The sequence below is a fragment of the Macaca nemestrina genome, chromosome 12, assembly GCF_043159975.1.
Source record: "Macaca nemestrina isolate mMacNem1 chromosome 12, mMacNem.hap1, whole genome shotgun sequence".
NCBI lineage: Eukaryota > Metazoa > Chordata > Mammalia > Primates > Cercopithecidae > Macaca > Macaca nemestrina.
The window spans coordinates 56,515,086-56,532,278 of NC_092136.1; the positions used below are offsets into that span (position 1 = coordinate 56,515,086).

General features: G+C 44.4%; 1 protein-coding gene across 5 annotated transcripts in view; it reads left to right on the plus strand.

The window, feature by feature from the left end:
* Positions 1-4,652: 4,652 nt before the first annotated feature.
* The window catches only part of LOC105488755 (transmembrane protein 41B), a 30,042-nt gene continuing 17,501 nt past the window's right edge, over positions 4,653-17,193 (plus strand). For 2 of the 5 annotated variants that reach the window (XR_011610837.1, XR_011610838.1), the window contains exons 1-2: positions 4,656-4,969; positions 16,945-17,062. Coding sequence is in view for 3 of the 5 variants with exons in the window: in XM_071075117.1 (XP_070931218.1) it covers positions 4,849-4,969; positions 16,945-17,062 (239 nt within the window). In the remaining 2 variants the exon portion in view is untranslated. Of the gene's footprint in view, positions 4,970-16,944; positions 17,063-17,193 lie in introns of all 5 variants that reach the window. The other 3 variants (XM_071075117.1, XM_071075116.1, XM_011753150.3) reach the window with 3 other exon arrangements.

The window sequence follows — 17,193 nt, forward strand, 5'->3', positions numbered from 1 at the left end:
ACCACATCCAACTAATTTTTTTGTATTTTTAGTAGAGATGGGGTTTCACCATATCTGTCAGGCTGGTCTCAAACTCCTGACCTCGTGATCCACCCGCCTTGGCCTCCCAAAGTGCTGGGATTACAGGCCCAACCCCACATGATATTAAATTAAAGAAGCATAGCAAAAATTGTATGCTCACTAACATTACAAGCATTTAAAATCTTTTTTGCTTTCATTGCTTTATTCTAATTATTAAGGTAACACAAACCAATTGCAAAAACTTTAGAAAATACAATACAGGCTGGGCACGGCCGCTCATGCCTGTAATCCCAGCACTTTGGGAGGCTGAGGTGGGAGGATCACCTGAGATCAGGGGTTCGAGACCAGCCTGGCCAACCTGGTGAAATCCGTCTCTACTAAAAATGCAAAAATTAGTTGGGCGTGATGGTAGGCGTCTGTAATCCCAGCTACCCGGGAGGCTAAGGTAGGAGAATTGTATGAACCCAGGAGGCAGAGATTACAGTGGACTGAGATCATGCCACTGTACTCCAGCCTAGGAGAGAAGAGCGAAACTCCATCTCAAAAGAAAAAAAAAAAAAAAAGATTGGTTTGGCTATTCGGGGTCCCCTGGATTTCATATGAATTTTAGGATCAGTTTGTCAAATTCCGCAAATAATCTAGCTGGGATTTTTTTTTTTTTTTTTTTTGACGGAGTCTCATCCTGTCGCCCAGGCTGGAGTGCAGTGGACCGATCTTCTCTCACCACAACCTCCGCTTCCTGGGTTCAAGTGATTCTCCTGCCTCAGCCTACCAAGTAGCTGGGATTATAGGCATGCGCCATGATGCTCAGCTAATTTTTTTTTTTTTTTTTTTTTTGAGATGGAGTCTTGCTCTGTCACCCAGGTTGGAGTGCAGTGGTGCAATCTCGGCTCACTGCAAGCTCTACTTCCTGGGTTCACGCCATTCTCCTACCTCAGCCTCCCGGGTAGCTGGGACTACAGGCACCCGCCACCATGCCCAGCTAATTTTTTTTTTTTTTTTTTTGTATTTTTAGTAGAGACGGGACTTCACCATGTTAGCCAGGATGGTCTTGATCTTCTGACCTCGTGGTCCGCCTGCCTTAGCCTCTCAAAGTGCTGGGATTACAGGTGTGAGCCACCGCGCCCGGCCTGTTTTTTGTATTTTTAGTAGAGATGGTGTTTCACCATATTGGCCAGCCTGGTGTTAAACTCCCGACCTCAGATGATCTGCTCACCTCAGCCTCCCAAAGTGCTGAGATTACAGGTGTGAGTCACTGCACCCGACCTGGGATTTGCTTTGTTTTTGTTTTTGTTTTGAGACGAGTCTTCCTCTGTCACCCAGTCTGGAATGCAGTGGCATGATCTTGGCTCACTGCAACCTCCGCCTGCCAGGTTCAAGTGATTCTTTTGCCTCAGCCTCCTGAGTAGCTGGGATTACAGGTGTGCGCCACCACATCTGACTAATATTTGTACTTTACTAAGAGTTGGGGATTAGCCATGTTGACCAGGCTGGTCTGGAACTCCCGACCTCAGGTGATCTGCCTGCCTCAGTCTCCCAAAGTGCTGGGATTATAGGCATGAGCCACGGTGCCTAGCCACACATGTATGTCTTCTTCTGAGAAGTGTCTATTCAGGTCCTTTGCCCATCTTTTTCCTTTTTTTTTCTATTACCACTGCACAAATTAACCCTTGTCCATTATTTAATGGGTTTCCTTGGGTTTTGCTTGTTGATTTAAGTTTCTTATAGATTCTGAATATTACACTTCTGTCAGAAGCATAGTTTGCAAATATTTTCTCCCAGTTTGTAGCTTCTCTGTTTACTTTGTTGATCATTGATTTTTCTGTGCAGCTCTTTAGTTTAATTAGGTCCTACTTGTCAATTTTTGTTTTTGTTGCAATTGCTTTTGGAGTCGACATCATGAAGTCTTTGCTGGGTCCACATCCAGAATGGTATTTCCTAGGTTTTCTTCTCAGTTTTTATAGTTTTGGGGTTTTACATTTCAGTCTTTAATCTATCTTGAGTTTATTTTTGTATATGGTGTAAGGAAGGGATATAGTTTCAATCTTCTGTCTCTGTCTAGCTAGTCATACCAGCGCCATTTATGGAATAGGGTGTCCTTTCCCCATTCCTTGTTATTGTTGGCTTTGTTGAAGATCAGATGGTTGTAGGCGTGTGGCTTTATTTTTGGGTTTTCTAATCTGTTCCATTGGTCTGTGTGTCTAATCTATTCCATTGGTCTATGGTACCAGTACCATGCTGTCTTGGTTACTGTAATCTTGTTGTTTGGTTTGAAGTTGTTTTGGCTTTGGATTGTTTTGGCTATTTGGGCTCTGTTTTGGTTACAAATGAACTGTAGAATGTCTTTTTCTTTTTCTTTTTCTTTTTTTTTGAGATGGAGTCTCGCTGTGTCGCCCCAGGCTGGAGTGCAGTGGTGCAATCTCAGCTCACTGCAACCTCCACCTCCTAGGTTCAATCAGTTCTCCAGCCTCAGCCTCTCCAGTAGCTGGGATTACAGGCACCCACCACCACACCTGGTTAATTGTTTTGTATTTTTAGTAGAGATAGGGTTTCACCATGTTGGCCAGGCTGGTTTCGAACTGTTGACCTCAAGTGATCTGCCCACCTTGGCCTCCCAAATTGCTGGGATTACAGGTGTGAGCCACCGTGCCTGCCTGTATTTTTCTAATTCTGTGAAAATTTGAATTTTTGAACTTTCGACCTTAAGTGATCTGCCGGCTTCAGCCTCCTTTGGGAGGCTGGCCAACCTGGTGAAACCCTGTCTCTACTACAAATACAAAAATTAGCTGGGAACAGTGGCGGGTGCCTGTAATCCTAGCTACTCAGGAGGCTGAGGCAGGAGAATCTCTTGAGCCTGAGAGGCAGAGGTTGCAGTGAGCCAAGATTGTGCCACTGCACTCCAGCCTGGACAATAGAGTGAGACTCTATCCCCCCCGCCACCAAAAAAAAAAAAAAAAAAAAAAGAAAAGAAAAGAAAGAAAAAGAAAAATGTCATTAGCTGTTTGATAGATATAGCATTGAATCTGTATTGAATCTGTAAATTGCTTTGGACAGTTTGGCCATTTTAACAATATCGATTCTTCCTGTCCATGATCATGAGCATGGAATATTTTTCCATTTGTTTGTATTGTTTCTAATTTCCTTCATCAGTGTTTTGTAATTCTCATTGTAGAGATCTTTCACCTCCCACCCTGGTTAGCTGTATTCCTAGGTATTTTATTCTTTTTTTTTTTTTTTTTTTGAGATGGAGTCTCGGTCTGTTGCCAGGCTGGAGTGCAGAGTCACGATCTCGGCTCACTGCAACCTCCGCCTCCCGGGTTTAAGCAATTCTTCTGCCTCAGCCTCCAGAGTAGTGTGCACCACCATGTCCGACTAATTTCTGTATTTTTTTTTTTTGAGACGGAGTCCCGCTCTGTTGCCCAGGCTGGAGTGCAGTGGTGCAATGTCGGCTCACTGCAACCTCCGCCTCCCGGGTTCAAGCGATTCTCCTACCTCAGCCTCCCGAGTAGCTGGGATTACAGGCGTCCACCACCACGCCCGGCTAATTTTTTTGTATTTTCAGTGGAGACATGGTTTCACCATGTTGGCCAGGCTGGTCCTGATCTCCTTACCTCAGGTGATCCGCCCGCCTTGGCCTCCCAAAGTGCTGGGATTACAGGCTTGAACCATCAGCAGCCTGGCCAATTTTTTGCATTTTTAGTAGAGACGTGGCCAAGCTGGTCTCGAACTCCCGACTTCAGGTGATCTGCCCGCCTTGGCCTCCCAAAGTGCTGGGATTACAAGCATGAGCCACTGCACCTGGCCTAATTTTTGTATTATTAGTAGAGACAGGGTTTCACCATGTTGGCCAGGCCAGTCTCCAACTCTTCACCTCAGAAGATCCACCCGCCTTGGCCTCCCAAAGTGCTGGAATTACAGGCGTGAACCACCGCGCCTGGCCTCCAAGTTACTTTCAAGAGGTAACCACGGTGAGTAAGCTGAATGTGCTCTGAGGGGTAGAAGCAGAAAAAGTACGTGTGTAAAAGGCATGTTTCCGCTTAGTTTACGAATGAGCTAAATGTAGAGCTGACTTGGGTTTAGTAGTAAGGAAGGGGGGGGCAGCAGGTAATGCAAAGCGGTTAGCTTTGGGAACAAGACAACCTGGAGTCTAAGCCCATTTTTGCCATCCTGTGACCTTCACAGGTTTTACGTAGCCCTCTCTGAGCCTTAGTTTCCTGAAACTCAGGCAGGTTTTGCTCAGCCTTTGTATTTTCCACCATATTTAGACCAAGCACTCTGGCGCCTCCAAAATGAGGACAGCAGCGGCGGAACTGACGTAATGGGCTGAATCAGCCTCAGCCGCGAAATGCCGACTAATCACAGGCACTTCCGGCGGCCTGGACAAAAGGTTTGACGTCCCGGGGACCGCACTTCCGGGTAATTAAGGCTGAGCTTTGGACGCCAGGGCCAGTGAGCCGCAGCCGGGTGACTTGGTTGCCGCGACTGCGCATGCTCTCGCCCCGGCGCCATGTGACTACCTCTTTCCCGTAGGTGGGGCGGGGCACTGAAAGGGGCGGTCCAGGACCCTGACTTGTCTCGCGGTTACTGGGCCGGCACGAGCGCGCGAGGCTCGGGGGCGGCACGGGGCGGGGTTTAGCCTGGGGCGGGCGCTGCGGGTGTTTGCAGGGCGTCGCTGTGCTAGCTAGGTTGAGGTCGTCCCGGGTGAGGCGGTCGCACCGGAAGTGGATCTGGCCGTGGCGCTTCGGCGTAGTAAGGAGCCTGCGATAGAATTTTGTTGTTTAGGGGGCGCGGCACCGCACCGCTTCTTTCAGCTTCCTTGCAGCTGCCATGGCGAAAGGCAGAGTCGCCGAACGCTCGCGGACGGGCGCTCACCACACGACCCCCGTGGGGGACGGGGCAGCGGAGACGCAGGGTCCCGCGGCGCCTGGCCGCGGAGATCACCAGAAGGGTGAGTGGGCCCAGGGAGCAGAGCTGGGGGTGGGCGGAGGCTTCTGTGTGTCCGGAGGGAAAAAGGACCCCCGCAGGTCTCGGAGAGTTGTGGGGAAAGAGGGAGCCTGCTGGCGCAGGGGCGGGAGCAGAGACCGTGAGGGAGTTGGGCTTGGGCGCTCGCGCAGCACAAGGCCGTACGCCTAGTCGGTGCATTGTAAATGCTGTTTGAGTACAATTCACTTAAAAGAAAGGATGACACTGGCTTGTTGACGCTCAGGTAGATTGTAAGGTTGATAATAACGACGCTAGGCAGAGCTGGAAGGAGCTGTACTGTAGCATTCGTTGCGTTGTTTATACAGATGAAGAAACTGAGGCCCAGGTGGGTATATGACTTACAAAGTCATAAAGCCAGATCAGTGAAGTAGTAGTTAGGAGCAAGGACTTAATACTTCCAGGTGGCAGGTGGTGTGTGAGTCCCTGCCCTACTGTTTTCTTGTGATCTTGGACTTGGTAACTTTCAGAAAACCTCAGTGTCTGAACTGTGAAATGGGGATAATAATATCTACTTAATAGGTGGTGCGTGGGTTAAACGAAATAATTCACGTAAAAGATTTAGAGTAATGCTTGGATATGAAGTGGGGGCTAAATAAATATTAGCAGTTACTTAGTTACAGCTGAGGTCACTCATTCTAAAGTTTTTTCCCCCTACTACATCCTGACATTTCTCACGGCTTTATTTTTGGTTTTTGTTTTCTCTTTATTCCTACTGCCTCTATAATTGCAGAATCTCACTCACGGCTTTAAATATTGTTTTAAGGAAAAAACTGTGCCTACAAACTACTTTGATTCCGTGTTGGCCTGGAATTGTTCTTTAAATGATTTTAAAGCTCATAAACTTGAAGTGATCCTAAGAAGTTTGTCTGTAGCTCACACAGGTGTGTTCCACCACCAGTGATGGCTAAGGAGAGCTTTAAGAGTGTGTAGCAGAAAATGTTAATGTATTTTCAAATAATTTAAAATGTCTCCAACAGTCTAATTTGACTCTGTCACCTTTATGTATTTGGTATTTTTCCAGCTTATATACACTGAAGCCAGGTAACTTCATATAACTTCAAAAACAGAGAAATGAATCATTGTTAATGTATAAATCAGCTCTGAATAAAAGATTGTTTTGAAGACTCTACTACTGAGGGTGACATATTCCAAGGTCTGCATTTCCTGAAAAAGTGTTTTCCAGATAGGGCATCCCTAAAAATTGACATCTCATTTGAGGTAGCAGCCAGTTTTACTATTCATGATGTTTACCTAAAGCTATTCAAAAAATAAAACCTTGAAACTTCCAAAGTACTCTTATTTTTTTATCTTATTTTATTACAACAGAACATTCAACACAATTATTCTTATGATGCTGTCACATGACATCTATAGATCACAAATCTATAGGAAGACAGGGAAGGGATGTGAAGGCATGCCTTCATGGTGAAGTAAGGCCTGTTTTTAGTGGCTTGAGACACGGCCTCGCTGTGTCACCTGTGCTGGAGTGCAGTGGCATGATCATAGCTCGCTGCAGCCTCAGCCACCTGGGCTCGGGCGATCTTCCCACGTCAGCTCCACCAAGTAACTGGGACTACAAGTATGTGCCACCATGCCCAGCTAATTATTTATTTTTTATAGAGAAGAGGCGGGCCAGGATGTCTTGAAGTCCTGGGCTCAAGTGTCTTCCTGCCTTGGCCTCCCCAAATGCTGGAATTACAGGCATGAGCCATTGTGCTTTGCCAGGTAAGTAAGATTTGCATAAGTAGAGAGAAGGGAAGGGTGTTCCAGGCTAGGAGAAATAGAGTAGTAGGATTGAAGGTTAGTGTGAAACTTTTATGTGTGTAGGTAAGATTACCTTGTCAAGAGCAGAGGGTTTCTGTTGGGTGTCAGTAGGCGATGAAGTTGGCCTGTTCAGGATGGTGTCAGAATGTTCCTGTAAATTCCATGATACTTGGAAATGCATTTGTATTTTATTAAGTGACATATATAACTTTGGCGAATAAGTAGTTGTCATCATATGTATGTTTGAACTATTTTACACGCTATCTGCAATGTTTGCACATTTAGTGGATTCCTTACCATTACTCTGGCCTCTAGTCTCAGAGCTGAGCCTAGTAGTCTGTGGACCACTTTGAATACTTGAGTAAGGCAGAAGTAACACGGAAAGTCTAATTTTTGCATGATGAAGATGAGAGAGCAGACAGGAGGTGGAACTAGTTAAGAAGCTCTTGAGGATGCATCAAGCCCAGGCGGTGGTGGAAAGGCTGGAGGACACACCTAAACATGCGGAATCCCAATGCCGGGAAGCCAGGGCCAAATCCATATCCCCCCAACATCGGGTGCCCTGTAGGTTCCAATCCTGCCCACCCACCACCTATCAACCCACCCTTTCCCCCGGGTCCCTGTCCTCCTCCCCCAGGAGCTCCACAGGGCAATTCGGCTTTCCCCCCAGGTTGGCCCCTCATCCTGTGCCACAGCCAGGGTATCCAGGATGCCAACGCTCGGGTCCCTACCCTCCTCCATACCTACCACCTGCCCCTGGAATGCCTCCTGTGAATCCTTTGGCTCCTGGCATGGTCAGACCAGCAGTGATAGTGGACAAGAAGATACAGAAGAAGATGAAGAAAGCTCATAAAAAGATGCACAAGCATAGCAAGCATTCCTCCTCCTCTTCCAGCAGTGATTCTGACTGAATACAGGCCCTGGACCCTTCCCTCAGGTCTCACCAGTTCTGCTCTCCTATCAAGCTTCAGATGCCATGTTGTAATGGGGGAAAGTAGCCGTTGTGCTCTCCATCCCCTACCCCCACCTGAGCTTCACCATGCTGTTGAGCCCTGAGTGGTGAGGGAAAATGGGAAGAGGATTGCCATGGCCTGGCCATCTTGTTGCTGCTTGGATAGATCATATAGCTAATGAGTTTAGTAGGGGAGCTATTTTTTGAAGATGATGAACTAAATGTTGAAGACAAATTCGAGATCTGTAAAATGTGATTTTTTACTTCCACTTATAATACTTGTGATTGGGGAGGTTTGTGGAAATTTAATTATGATGAAAAACCTCTATCTTTTTTTTGTTTTGTTTTGAAATGGAGTCTCGCTCTGTTGCCCAGGCTGGAGTGCAGTGGTATGATCTTGGCTTACTGCAAGCTCCACTGCCCGGGTTCACACTATTCTCCTGCCTCAGCCTCCGAGTAGCTGAGACTACAGGCACCCGCCACCATGCGGGGCTAATTTTTTGCATTTTTAGTAGAGATGGGATTTTACCATGTTAGCCAGGATGGTCTCGATCTTCTGACGTTGTGATCCGCCTGCCTTGGCCTCCCAAAGTGCTGGGATTACAGGTGTGAGTCACCCGTGCCCAGCCTGTGTTTTTCAGTATGTAAGTCATGACCCTTGTGAGGGGTGTGAAATCAATTTGATGGATAATCAAAAATAAGCATTTTTAAATAATGGAATAGAAGAGAAAATATCAGTGCTTTGGGATTAAATGCTGGTTTTAAAAAATTTTTTAAATCTTTTCTTGAGTTATATATATATATATATATATATATACACACACCAGGTCATATACATTACTTAGGCTGATATGGTGGCTCATGCTTGTAATCTCAGTACTTTGAGAGGCCGAGGCAGGCAGATCATGAGGTCAGGAGTTCAAGACCAGCCTGACTGACATGGTGAAACCTTGTCTCTCCTAAAAGTACAAAAATTAGCTGGGTATGGTGGTGCACACCTGTAATCCCAGCTACTTGGGAGGCTGAGGCAGGAGAATCACTTGAACCTGGGAGGTGGAGGTTGCAGTGAGCCAAGATCACGCCACTGCATTCCAGCCTGGGTGATAGAGCAGTACTGGTGTAAGTAGCTGTAATGCTAAAAGGCACGTATGTGTAATGTGGCCATAAGAAGGCACATTATAAATGTGTTTGCTATAAATTTAAATGTAGACGTATAAAAACAAGATTTATGACTTTTTAATCTATGTTTAGAACTCTTGTTAGAATTATACCCAAGGATTGTTGAATTATAATTGCCAGCATTCTCTGTTTACCAGTTTGTGCGAAAGGAGAACCTCAGAGTGGAATGTCATTAGGCTTTATTGCACCCTCATCAGTTGTTTTCTTGTGTTACTATAGAATACAATGCTTGAGAAAGTTTGCCTAATTTTAGAGAGTGAGGAAAATATCAAGTTAAACTTAGATCTTAATTTTGTTCAAATGTCTATATATTTCATCATTCAACTATAATAAGACAGGTAGCAATTAGAGACCTGTCTACTCAAGGAAAACTCAGGGTAATTAATGTTCTTTAGTCCAGTTAAACACTAACTCCTTTCACTCATCTTATTCTTTACTTTAGTACTGGTAAATTCATAATGTAAAGAAAAATATTATAGTTTTAGAGCTAGCATACTAAAAGCCTTATTTAATTTTTAACTTAAGAGGAGTACATTAGGCTGGGTTTGATGGCCCACACATGTAATCCCAGCACTTTGGGTGGGCAAGGCAGGAGGATTGCCTGAGCCCAGGAATTTGAGATCAGCCTGGGCAACATAACATAGTGGGACCCTGTCTCTATTAAAAAAAAAAAAAAAATACAAGAATTAGCTGGGCATGATGCACGCCTGTAATCTCAGCTACTTGGGAGGCTGCGGTTAAGAGGATCTCTTGAGCCTTGGAGATCCAGGCTGCAGGGGGCCGTGATTGCACCATTGCACTCTAGCCTGGTTGATGGAGACCCTGTTTCAAAAAAAAAAAGACTATTACCTATTTAAGTCTTTTAAAATAGTTAGCTGCACATGTACAGGATAGAAGGCTGACTGTAGGCCGGGCACCATGGCTCATGCCTGTAATCCCAGCACTTTGGGAGGCTGAGGCAGAAGGATTGCCTGAGGTCAGGAGTTCGAGACCAGCCTGACCAATATGGTGAAACCCTGTATATACTAAAAATACAAAAATTAGCCAGGCATGGTGGCAGGCACCTACAGTCCCAGCTATTTGGGAGGCTGAGGCAGGAGAATTGCTTGAACCTGGGAGGCTGAGGCGGAGGTCGCAATGAGCCAAGATGGCGTCACTGCACTCCAGCCTGGGTGACAGAGCGAAACTCCATCTCAAAACAAAACAAAAGCTGACTCTTTTTCCATCTTTTTGTTTTTTCTTTTTTTCTTTTTGAGAGGGAGTTTCACTTTTGTTACCCAGGCTGGAGTGCAATGGCACGATCCCTGCTCACTGCAACCTCTGCCTCATGGGTTCAAGCGATTCTCCTGTCTCAACCTCCTGAGTAGCCGAGATTACAGGTGCCAACCACCGTGTCTGGCTAATTTTTTACATTTTTAATAGAGACGGGGTTTCACCATGTCGGCCAGTCTGGTCTCAATCTCCCGACCTCAGGTGATCCACCTGTCCTAGCCTTCCAAAGTGCTGGGATTACAGGCATGAGCCTCTGCGCCCTCCCCCTTTTCCCATCTTTTAATCTTCAACAAAATTTCCACAAACTCCATGAATCTTGCCTTCACTCTAGCCCAGTGATCTTGCTTTCCTATAAACTAAATGCCCCTTTTAACTCTACTCTTCCTTGTCGGGGGAAGGGGAATATCTAGCTAGCTAATGGTGGCATCAGCTTCTTAGGAGCACAGAGTGAACAAAGCATTTGGTACTCAATAGATGTTTAGCGGACAGGGCTAATCACAACTATATTTAAGTACATAGCTTGGATAGAAGTTCTAAAGAGAATTGCTAAGAAAGGGGAGGAAGAGCCATCATTCTTTCTTAAAAGTCATTCTTATGTATGCAGATATTTTCAGGATAAAAAAAATTATGAATGCCCTGGTGCAGTGGCTCACACCTGTAACCCCAGCACTTTGGGAGGCTATGGCGGGTGGATCACCTGAGGTCAGGAGTTCGAGACCAGACTGACCAACATGGTGAAAACCCGTCTCTACTAAAAATACAAAAAAGTTAGCTGGGCGTGGTGGCAGGCGCCTGTAATCCCAGCTACTCCCGAGGCTGAGACAGGAGAATCGCTTGAAGCCAGGAGACGGAGGTTGCAGTGAGCCGAGATCATGCCACTGCACTCTAGCCAGGGTGACGGAGAGAGACTCCCTCTACAAAAAAAAAAAAAAAAAAAGGTTTTGAAGGTTTTAAAAAGATGCTTATAATATTAAATTATTTGTGTTAGTTTTTCTTATACTCTGCACCTGATTCTAGCAGGAAAGTAAGTTAAAACTGGGCTGGGTTGGCCGGGCGCGGTGGCTCAAGCCTGTAATCCCAGCACTTTGGGAGGCCGAGACGGGCGGATCACGAGGTCAGGAGATCGAGACCATCCTGGCTAACACAATGAAACCCCGTCTCCACTAAAAATACAAAAAAATTAGCCGGGCGTGGTGGCGGCGCCTGTAGTCCCAGCTACTCGGGAGGCTGAGGCAGGAGAATGGCAGGAACCCGGGAGGCGGAGCTTGCAGTGAGCCGAGATCGCGCCACTGCACTCCAGCCTGGGCGACAGAGCGAGACTCCGCCTCAAAAAAAAAAAAAAAAAAAAAACTGGGCTGGGGTAAGTTAATTGGATTTAAAAGTAGCATACCTTTAGATGGATTTAAAAGTAGCATAACTTTAAGAAGTATATAATGTGATGTGTATCTCCAAAACAGTTTATTATCTATGACTTGTCTATAATTAATAGCTGTCACCCAGGATGGAGTGCAGTGGCACAATTTTGGCTCATCACAACCTTCACCTCCCGGGATCCAGCAATTCTCGTACCTCAGCCTCCCCAGTAGCTGGGACTACAGGGGTGTGCCACCACGCCTTACTAATTTTTTATATTGTTAGTAGAGACAGGGTTTCACCCTGTTGGCTAGGCTGGTCTTGAACTCTTGACGTCAGGCGATCTGCCCACCTTGGCCTTCCAAAGTGCTGCCATTACAGGAGTGAGCCACCACACCCGCTCTATAATTATAAATTATCATAATGGACGTCCTGAAAAAATATACACTACTTGTGTGTATAATGTGTCTTTACTTTGATGTCAACCTATAGAAAACTCAATATTTATATTTATATTACCCTCATTCCTTACCTAGTTTATTGAATAGCCTTTTATTCAATAAAATAGAAAAATAACTATTTTAGCCTTGTGAAAATGGTTTGTGTTTAAATAGGTTTTCTAGCCCAGTTCAATGGCTCATACCAGTAATCCCAGCACTTTGGGAGGCTGAAGCAGGAGGATTGCTTGAAGCCAGGAGTTCAAGACCAGCCTGGGCAAAATAGTGAGACCTGGTCTCTAAATACAAAACTAAAAAATTGCCGAGTGCAGTGGCTCACGCCTGTAATTCCAGCAGTTTGTGAGGCCGAGGTGGGCGGATCACAAGGTCAAGAGATCAAGACCATCCTAGCCAACATGGTGAAACCCCATCTCTACGAAAAATACAAAAATTATCTGGGCATGGTGGCAGGCACCTGTGATCCCAGCTACTTGGGAGGCTAAGACAGGAAAATTGCTTGAACCCAGGAGGCGGAGGTTGTAGTGAGCCGAGATCACGCCACTGCACTCCAGCCTGGGTGACTGAGCGAGACTCCATCTCAAAAATAATAATAATAATAATAATGATTTAATTAACCAGGCATGGTCACAAACACCTGTGGTCCCAGCTAGTCAGGAGGCTGAGGCAGGAGGATTGAAGTTGAAGGCGTTCAACTCCCAGGAGTTGAAGGCTGCAGTGAGCTATGATTGCACCACTGCACTCCAGCCTGGGCAACAGAGTGAGACACTATCTCATAAAAGTAAATAATAAATAAATAAATGGGATTTATATTTATAAACCAAAACAACATTTTTTGTTCAATTGGATTTAGTACACCCTGATGTTTTTGCAACTTTTTGCTGATTATGCTTTTCTTAGAGAATATAACTTATGAGTGAATATAACTTATTAGGAGGCCTCAAGATATATATTAAATTAGATAGTAACCAGAGCATAAATGTAACAGACATTTAGCCATTTGTTATTACAAGATTCTGCAGAGACCTTTTCATGTTTGACCTGAGATGTTTAAAGTGTGTTTTTAATTCTCTGTGCTCCTAAAAAGCCACATATCAATACATCTGTGGGTTAATGAACTAGAGTACTAAGAGATAGGCATGCTTGGTTTATTGTTCCACTGAAAGTACCTTTTGTCCTATATTATGATCCTCTTCCTTCCTGCAATAAATTTCAGAAATAAGAGATGAGCAAATCTTCTTTTTGAGATTAACATGAAACATAACAAAGTTAGAATAATAGGGACTGGTTGGAGGCCGGGTGCGGTGGCTCACACCTGTAATCCTAACACTTTGGTAGGCAAAGGTGGGCGGATCACCTGAGGTCAGGAGTTCAAGACCAGCCTGGCCAACAACGTGAAACTCCTTTTCTACTAAAAATACAAAAATTAGTTGGTCCTGGTGGCACGTGCCTGTAATCTCAGCTACTCCGGAGGCTGAAAGGGGAGAATCACTTGAACCTGGGAGGCAGAGGTTGCAGTTAGCTGAGATTAGGCCACTGCACTCCAGGCCGGGAGACAGAGCAAGACTCCGTCTCAAAAAAAAAAAAAGAAGAAGAATAGGGACTAGTTGGGAAGTTAGATTGATTGTTTACTGAAAGTGGGAAAAGATAATTTAGTTTTTCACATAACTAAAATCTTATAGAAAACTTGCTAAATTTAACGAATAGGTAAGAATAATTTATATTTAGTATTATCAAAGCACTAACCTAAGCAATTCTTATTTCAAGAGAAATTACAGGTTAATTATAAATAGATATTAAAATGCTTTGGAGACTGGGCACGTTCACTCACGGCTGTAATCCCAGCACTTTGGTAGGCCAAGGTGGGCAGATCACCTGAGGTCAGGAGTTCAAGACCAGCCTGGCTAACATGGTGAAACCCCCATCTCTACTAGAAATACAAAAATTAGCTGGGCGTGGTGGTGCACGTCTGTAATCCCAGCTACTTGGAGGCTGAGGCAAGAGAATCACTTGGACCAGCCTGGCTGATATGGTGAAACCCCATCTCTACCAAAAATACAAAAACAATTAGCCGGATGTGGTAGCACATGCCTGTAATCCCAGCTACTCAGGAGGCTGAGGCAGGAGAATTGCTTGAACCTAGGAGGTGGAGGTTGCAATGAGCCAAGATCACGCCACTGCACTCCAGCCTGGGCGACAGAGCGAGACTCCTTCTCAAACAGCAACAACAACAACAACAAAATGCTTTGGAAATACGCTTCACATTATTTGGTTCCTTTTAGAGATAGGGTCTCACTGTGTTGCCCAGGCCAGAATCAAAGTTCTGCGCTCAAACGATTCTCCTGACTCAGCTTCTTGAGTAGTTGGGACTATAGGTGTACACCACCACCACTATGGCTCAGGAATTTTTTTTTTATAACTAGATAGTGCAGTCTCCTTCTTTGGGCCTCTTACTTGTAAAAGTGGGCCAGATTTTAGCTTTTCAAACTTTAATGTGTGTGAAGATCACATGAGTATCATTAAAATGCAGATTTTTGCTTCAGTGGGAATCTGAATTTCCATCAAGCTTCCTGATAATGCTGATTCTTGTAGTCTACCAGTAGCAAGGAGCCAGTTGGTTTCTATTTCTCTATGTGTTCAACATAGAATTTAGTAATACCTAGTCAGGGCTCAGTGGTACATACCTTAGTCCCAGCTACTTGAGGGGCTGAGGTGGGAGGATTGCTGGGGCCCAGGAGTTCAAGTCCAGCCTGGGCAACATAGGGAGACCCTGTCTCTTCGGGGGGAAAAAAGTTAGCAAAATCTTACTAATTCCAATTGTGGTAGTGAGACAAGGGATAAAATGAAGCTTATCTTTTATTTAGTCAAGACTTTTTGGTTGAAAGGAATAGACATCAGTTTAAACTAAGAAAAATAAAAAGGAAGATTGTTAAACAAGAGAAAAAGAATATAAGAAATAATCTCACTGAGCAAGAAATAGAGGTAGGCATCAGGGGAAGTGGAACATTAGAAATCAGCAAGTAACTTAGCTATATTTCCCAATTCTGCTTCTCTGGGTTTCTGTTCCAACCTCTCCTATTTTCTGATACATGTCTTTGGCTTACCACTTTGGCTTACTGTGTCCTCCACCATTTAACCTTTTAGCTCCAAGTCCCACTGTCCCTTGACAACCAGTATCTCTTTTTTTTCAAATTATCAAGAGAAAATCCGGTCAGCCAGTAATGATTTGTTTCTACTTGGGTCAAGTGTCCAACCCTGGGCCAGAGAGCCTTCTGGGTTTGGGAGGGTAGAATGTAAGAATAGGGGCTCCTGAGATTGGCCCCCTTATGGGACAAGGGAAGGGTGTTAATTCAAAGGAAGGGAGATGGGTAGAGCAGCAATGACAGCTGTCTAATACACATTTATAAACTTTTATGAAGAAGGATTTGCTAAAGTAGTAGAGTATAGGCAGTTCAGTACTTTTAGGATACTTCATAAAAGTATGTTTGAAAGCCACCTGTGCAATAGTTGAATCCATTTTAAGGGAACTAAAAATCATAAATCTGAATTATAGTATGCATTTTTTTTTTTTTTTTTTTTAAGAAACGGAGTCTCGCTTTGTCACCTAGGCTGGAGTGCAGTGGTGTGATCTCGGCTCACTGCAAGCTCCACCTCCCGGATTCACGCCATTCTCCTGCCTCAGCCTCCCAAGTAGCTGGGACTACAGGTGCCTGCCACCACACCCAGCTAATTTTTTGTATTTTTAGGAGAGACAAGGTTTCACCGTGTTAGCTAGGATGGTCTCGATCTCCTGACCTTGTGATCCGCCCACCTCGGCCTCCCAGAGTGCTGGGATTACAGGCATGGGCCATCGTGCCCGGACATATAGTATACATATTTTTAAATACTTTTGAGTATTATCAGTGTACACAAGGGATAATGGTAAAATAAAAATTGAGTCACCCACTCCTACCTCTTCCCCAGTGAGCACAATGTAAAGTTGTCCTGGCCTCCGCGCTATTGACCAGTTCCTGGCAGAACAGCCCTGTACTTCCTTCTACTTACTGTTTCCTGAATCTCATTCTGTACTTTTATTGTTCATATAATTTTTTAAGCTAATACTGAGATTACCTTTTGTGGGACTACAAATATTCTCCCATTGTTGGAGTTACAGAGGTACCCAAAACATTTGAGATTCAAGTTTATATTCTGATGCATTTGGTATAAAGAGAAAGTGTAACATTTCTCCAGTTGCATTTGTGAATATCTGTGTTCTTAAAACAGTTGAAGTAATTGCCAAATTACCTCATTTTTCCAAAAGGGCCATTTTGTCTATGCTGTTGGCTCCCAGTATAGAAATATGAAATTGACAGTATGTGATAAAATTTAGAACATTTAGAACAATGTTCTTTTTTTCCCCTTTGGCTTATCAGTAAGCCAGTGCTACAGACTCTGGTGTTCTGCTTTTTCATACTTCTAAAATGGATGTATCCCCCAAAAGTAATATGTCCAGTTAATAAACTTCAAGTACTGTACAGTGCTTAAATTTAATTAATTTTTTTTTTTTGAGATGAAGTTTTGCTCTTGTTGCCCGGTCTGGAGTGCAATGGCTCTTATCTCCACTCACTGCAACCTCCACCTCCCGAATTCAAGCGATTCTCCTGCCTTAGCCTCTCAAATAGCTGGGATTATAGGCATGCACCACCATGCCCAGCTAATTTTGTATTTTTAGTAGAGACAGAGTTTCTCCATGTTGGTCAGGTTGGTCTCAAACTCCCAATCTCAAGTGATTTGCCTGCCTCGGCTTCCCAAAGTGCTGGGATTACAGGCGTAAGCCACCACGCCCAGCCCAGTGCTTAAATTTAATGTCACATCGTTTTAGGCAAAAGTACACACCATTATCTGGAAGGAAAGCATTTATAGAAATTACTTGCTGGCATGTCTTTCTTTATATTTATCTTAATTATACCTTCTTTTTTCTTTCAGAAAAATCCTGGGCAGAAGCTGGATCAGCAAGAATGTCACTCCTTATATTGGTGTCCATTTTCTTATCTGCAGCTTTTGTTATGTTTTTGGTATATAAAAATTTTCCTCAGCTTAGTGAGTAAGTATGGGAAATAAACTGAAAATGTATAGATATTTATAAGATGAAAGTGGATTAAGGCCAAGTGCAGTGGCTGACACCTGTAATCTCAACACTTTGGGAGGCCGAAGTGGATGGATTGGTTGAGTCCA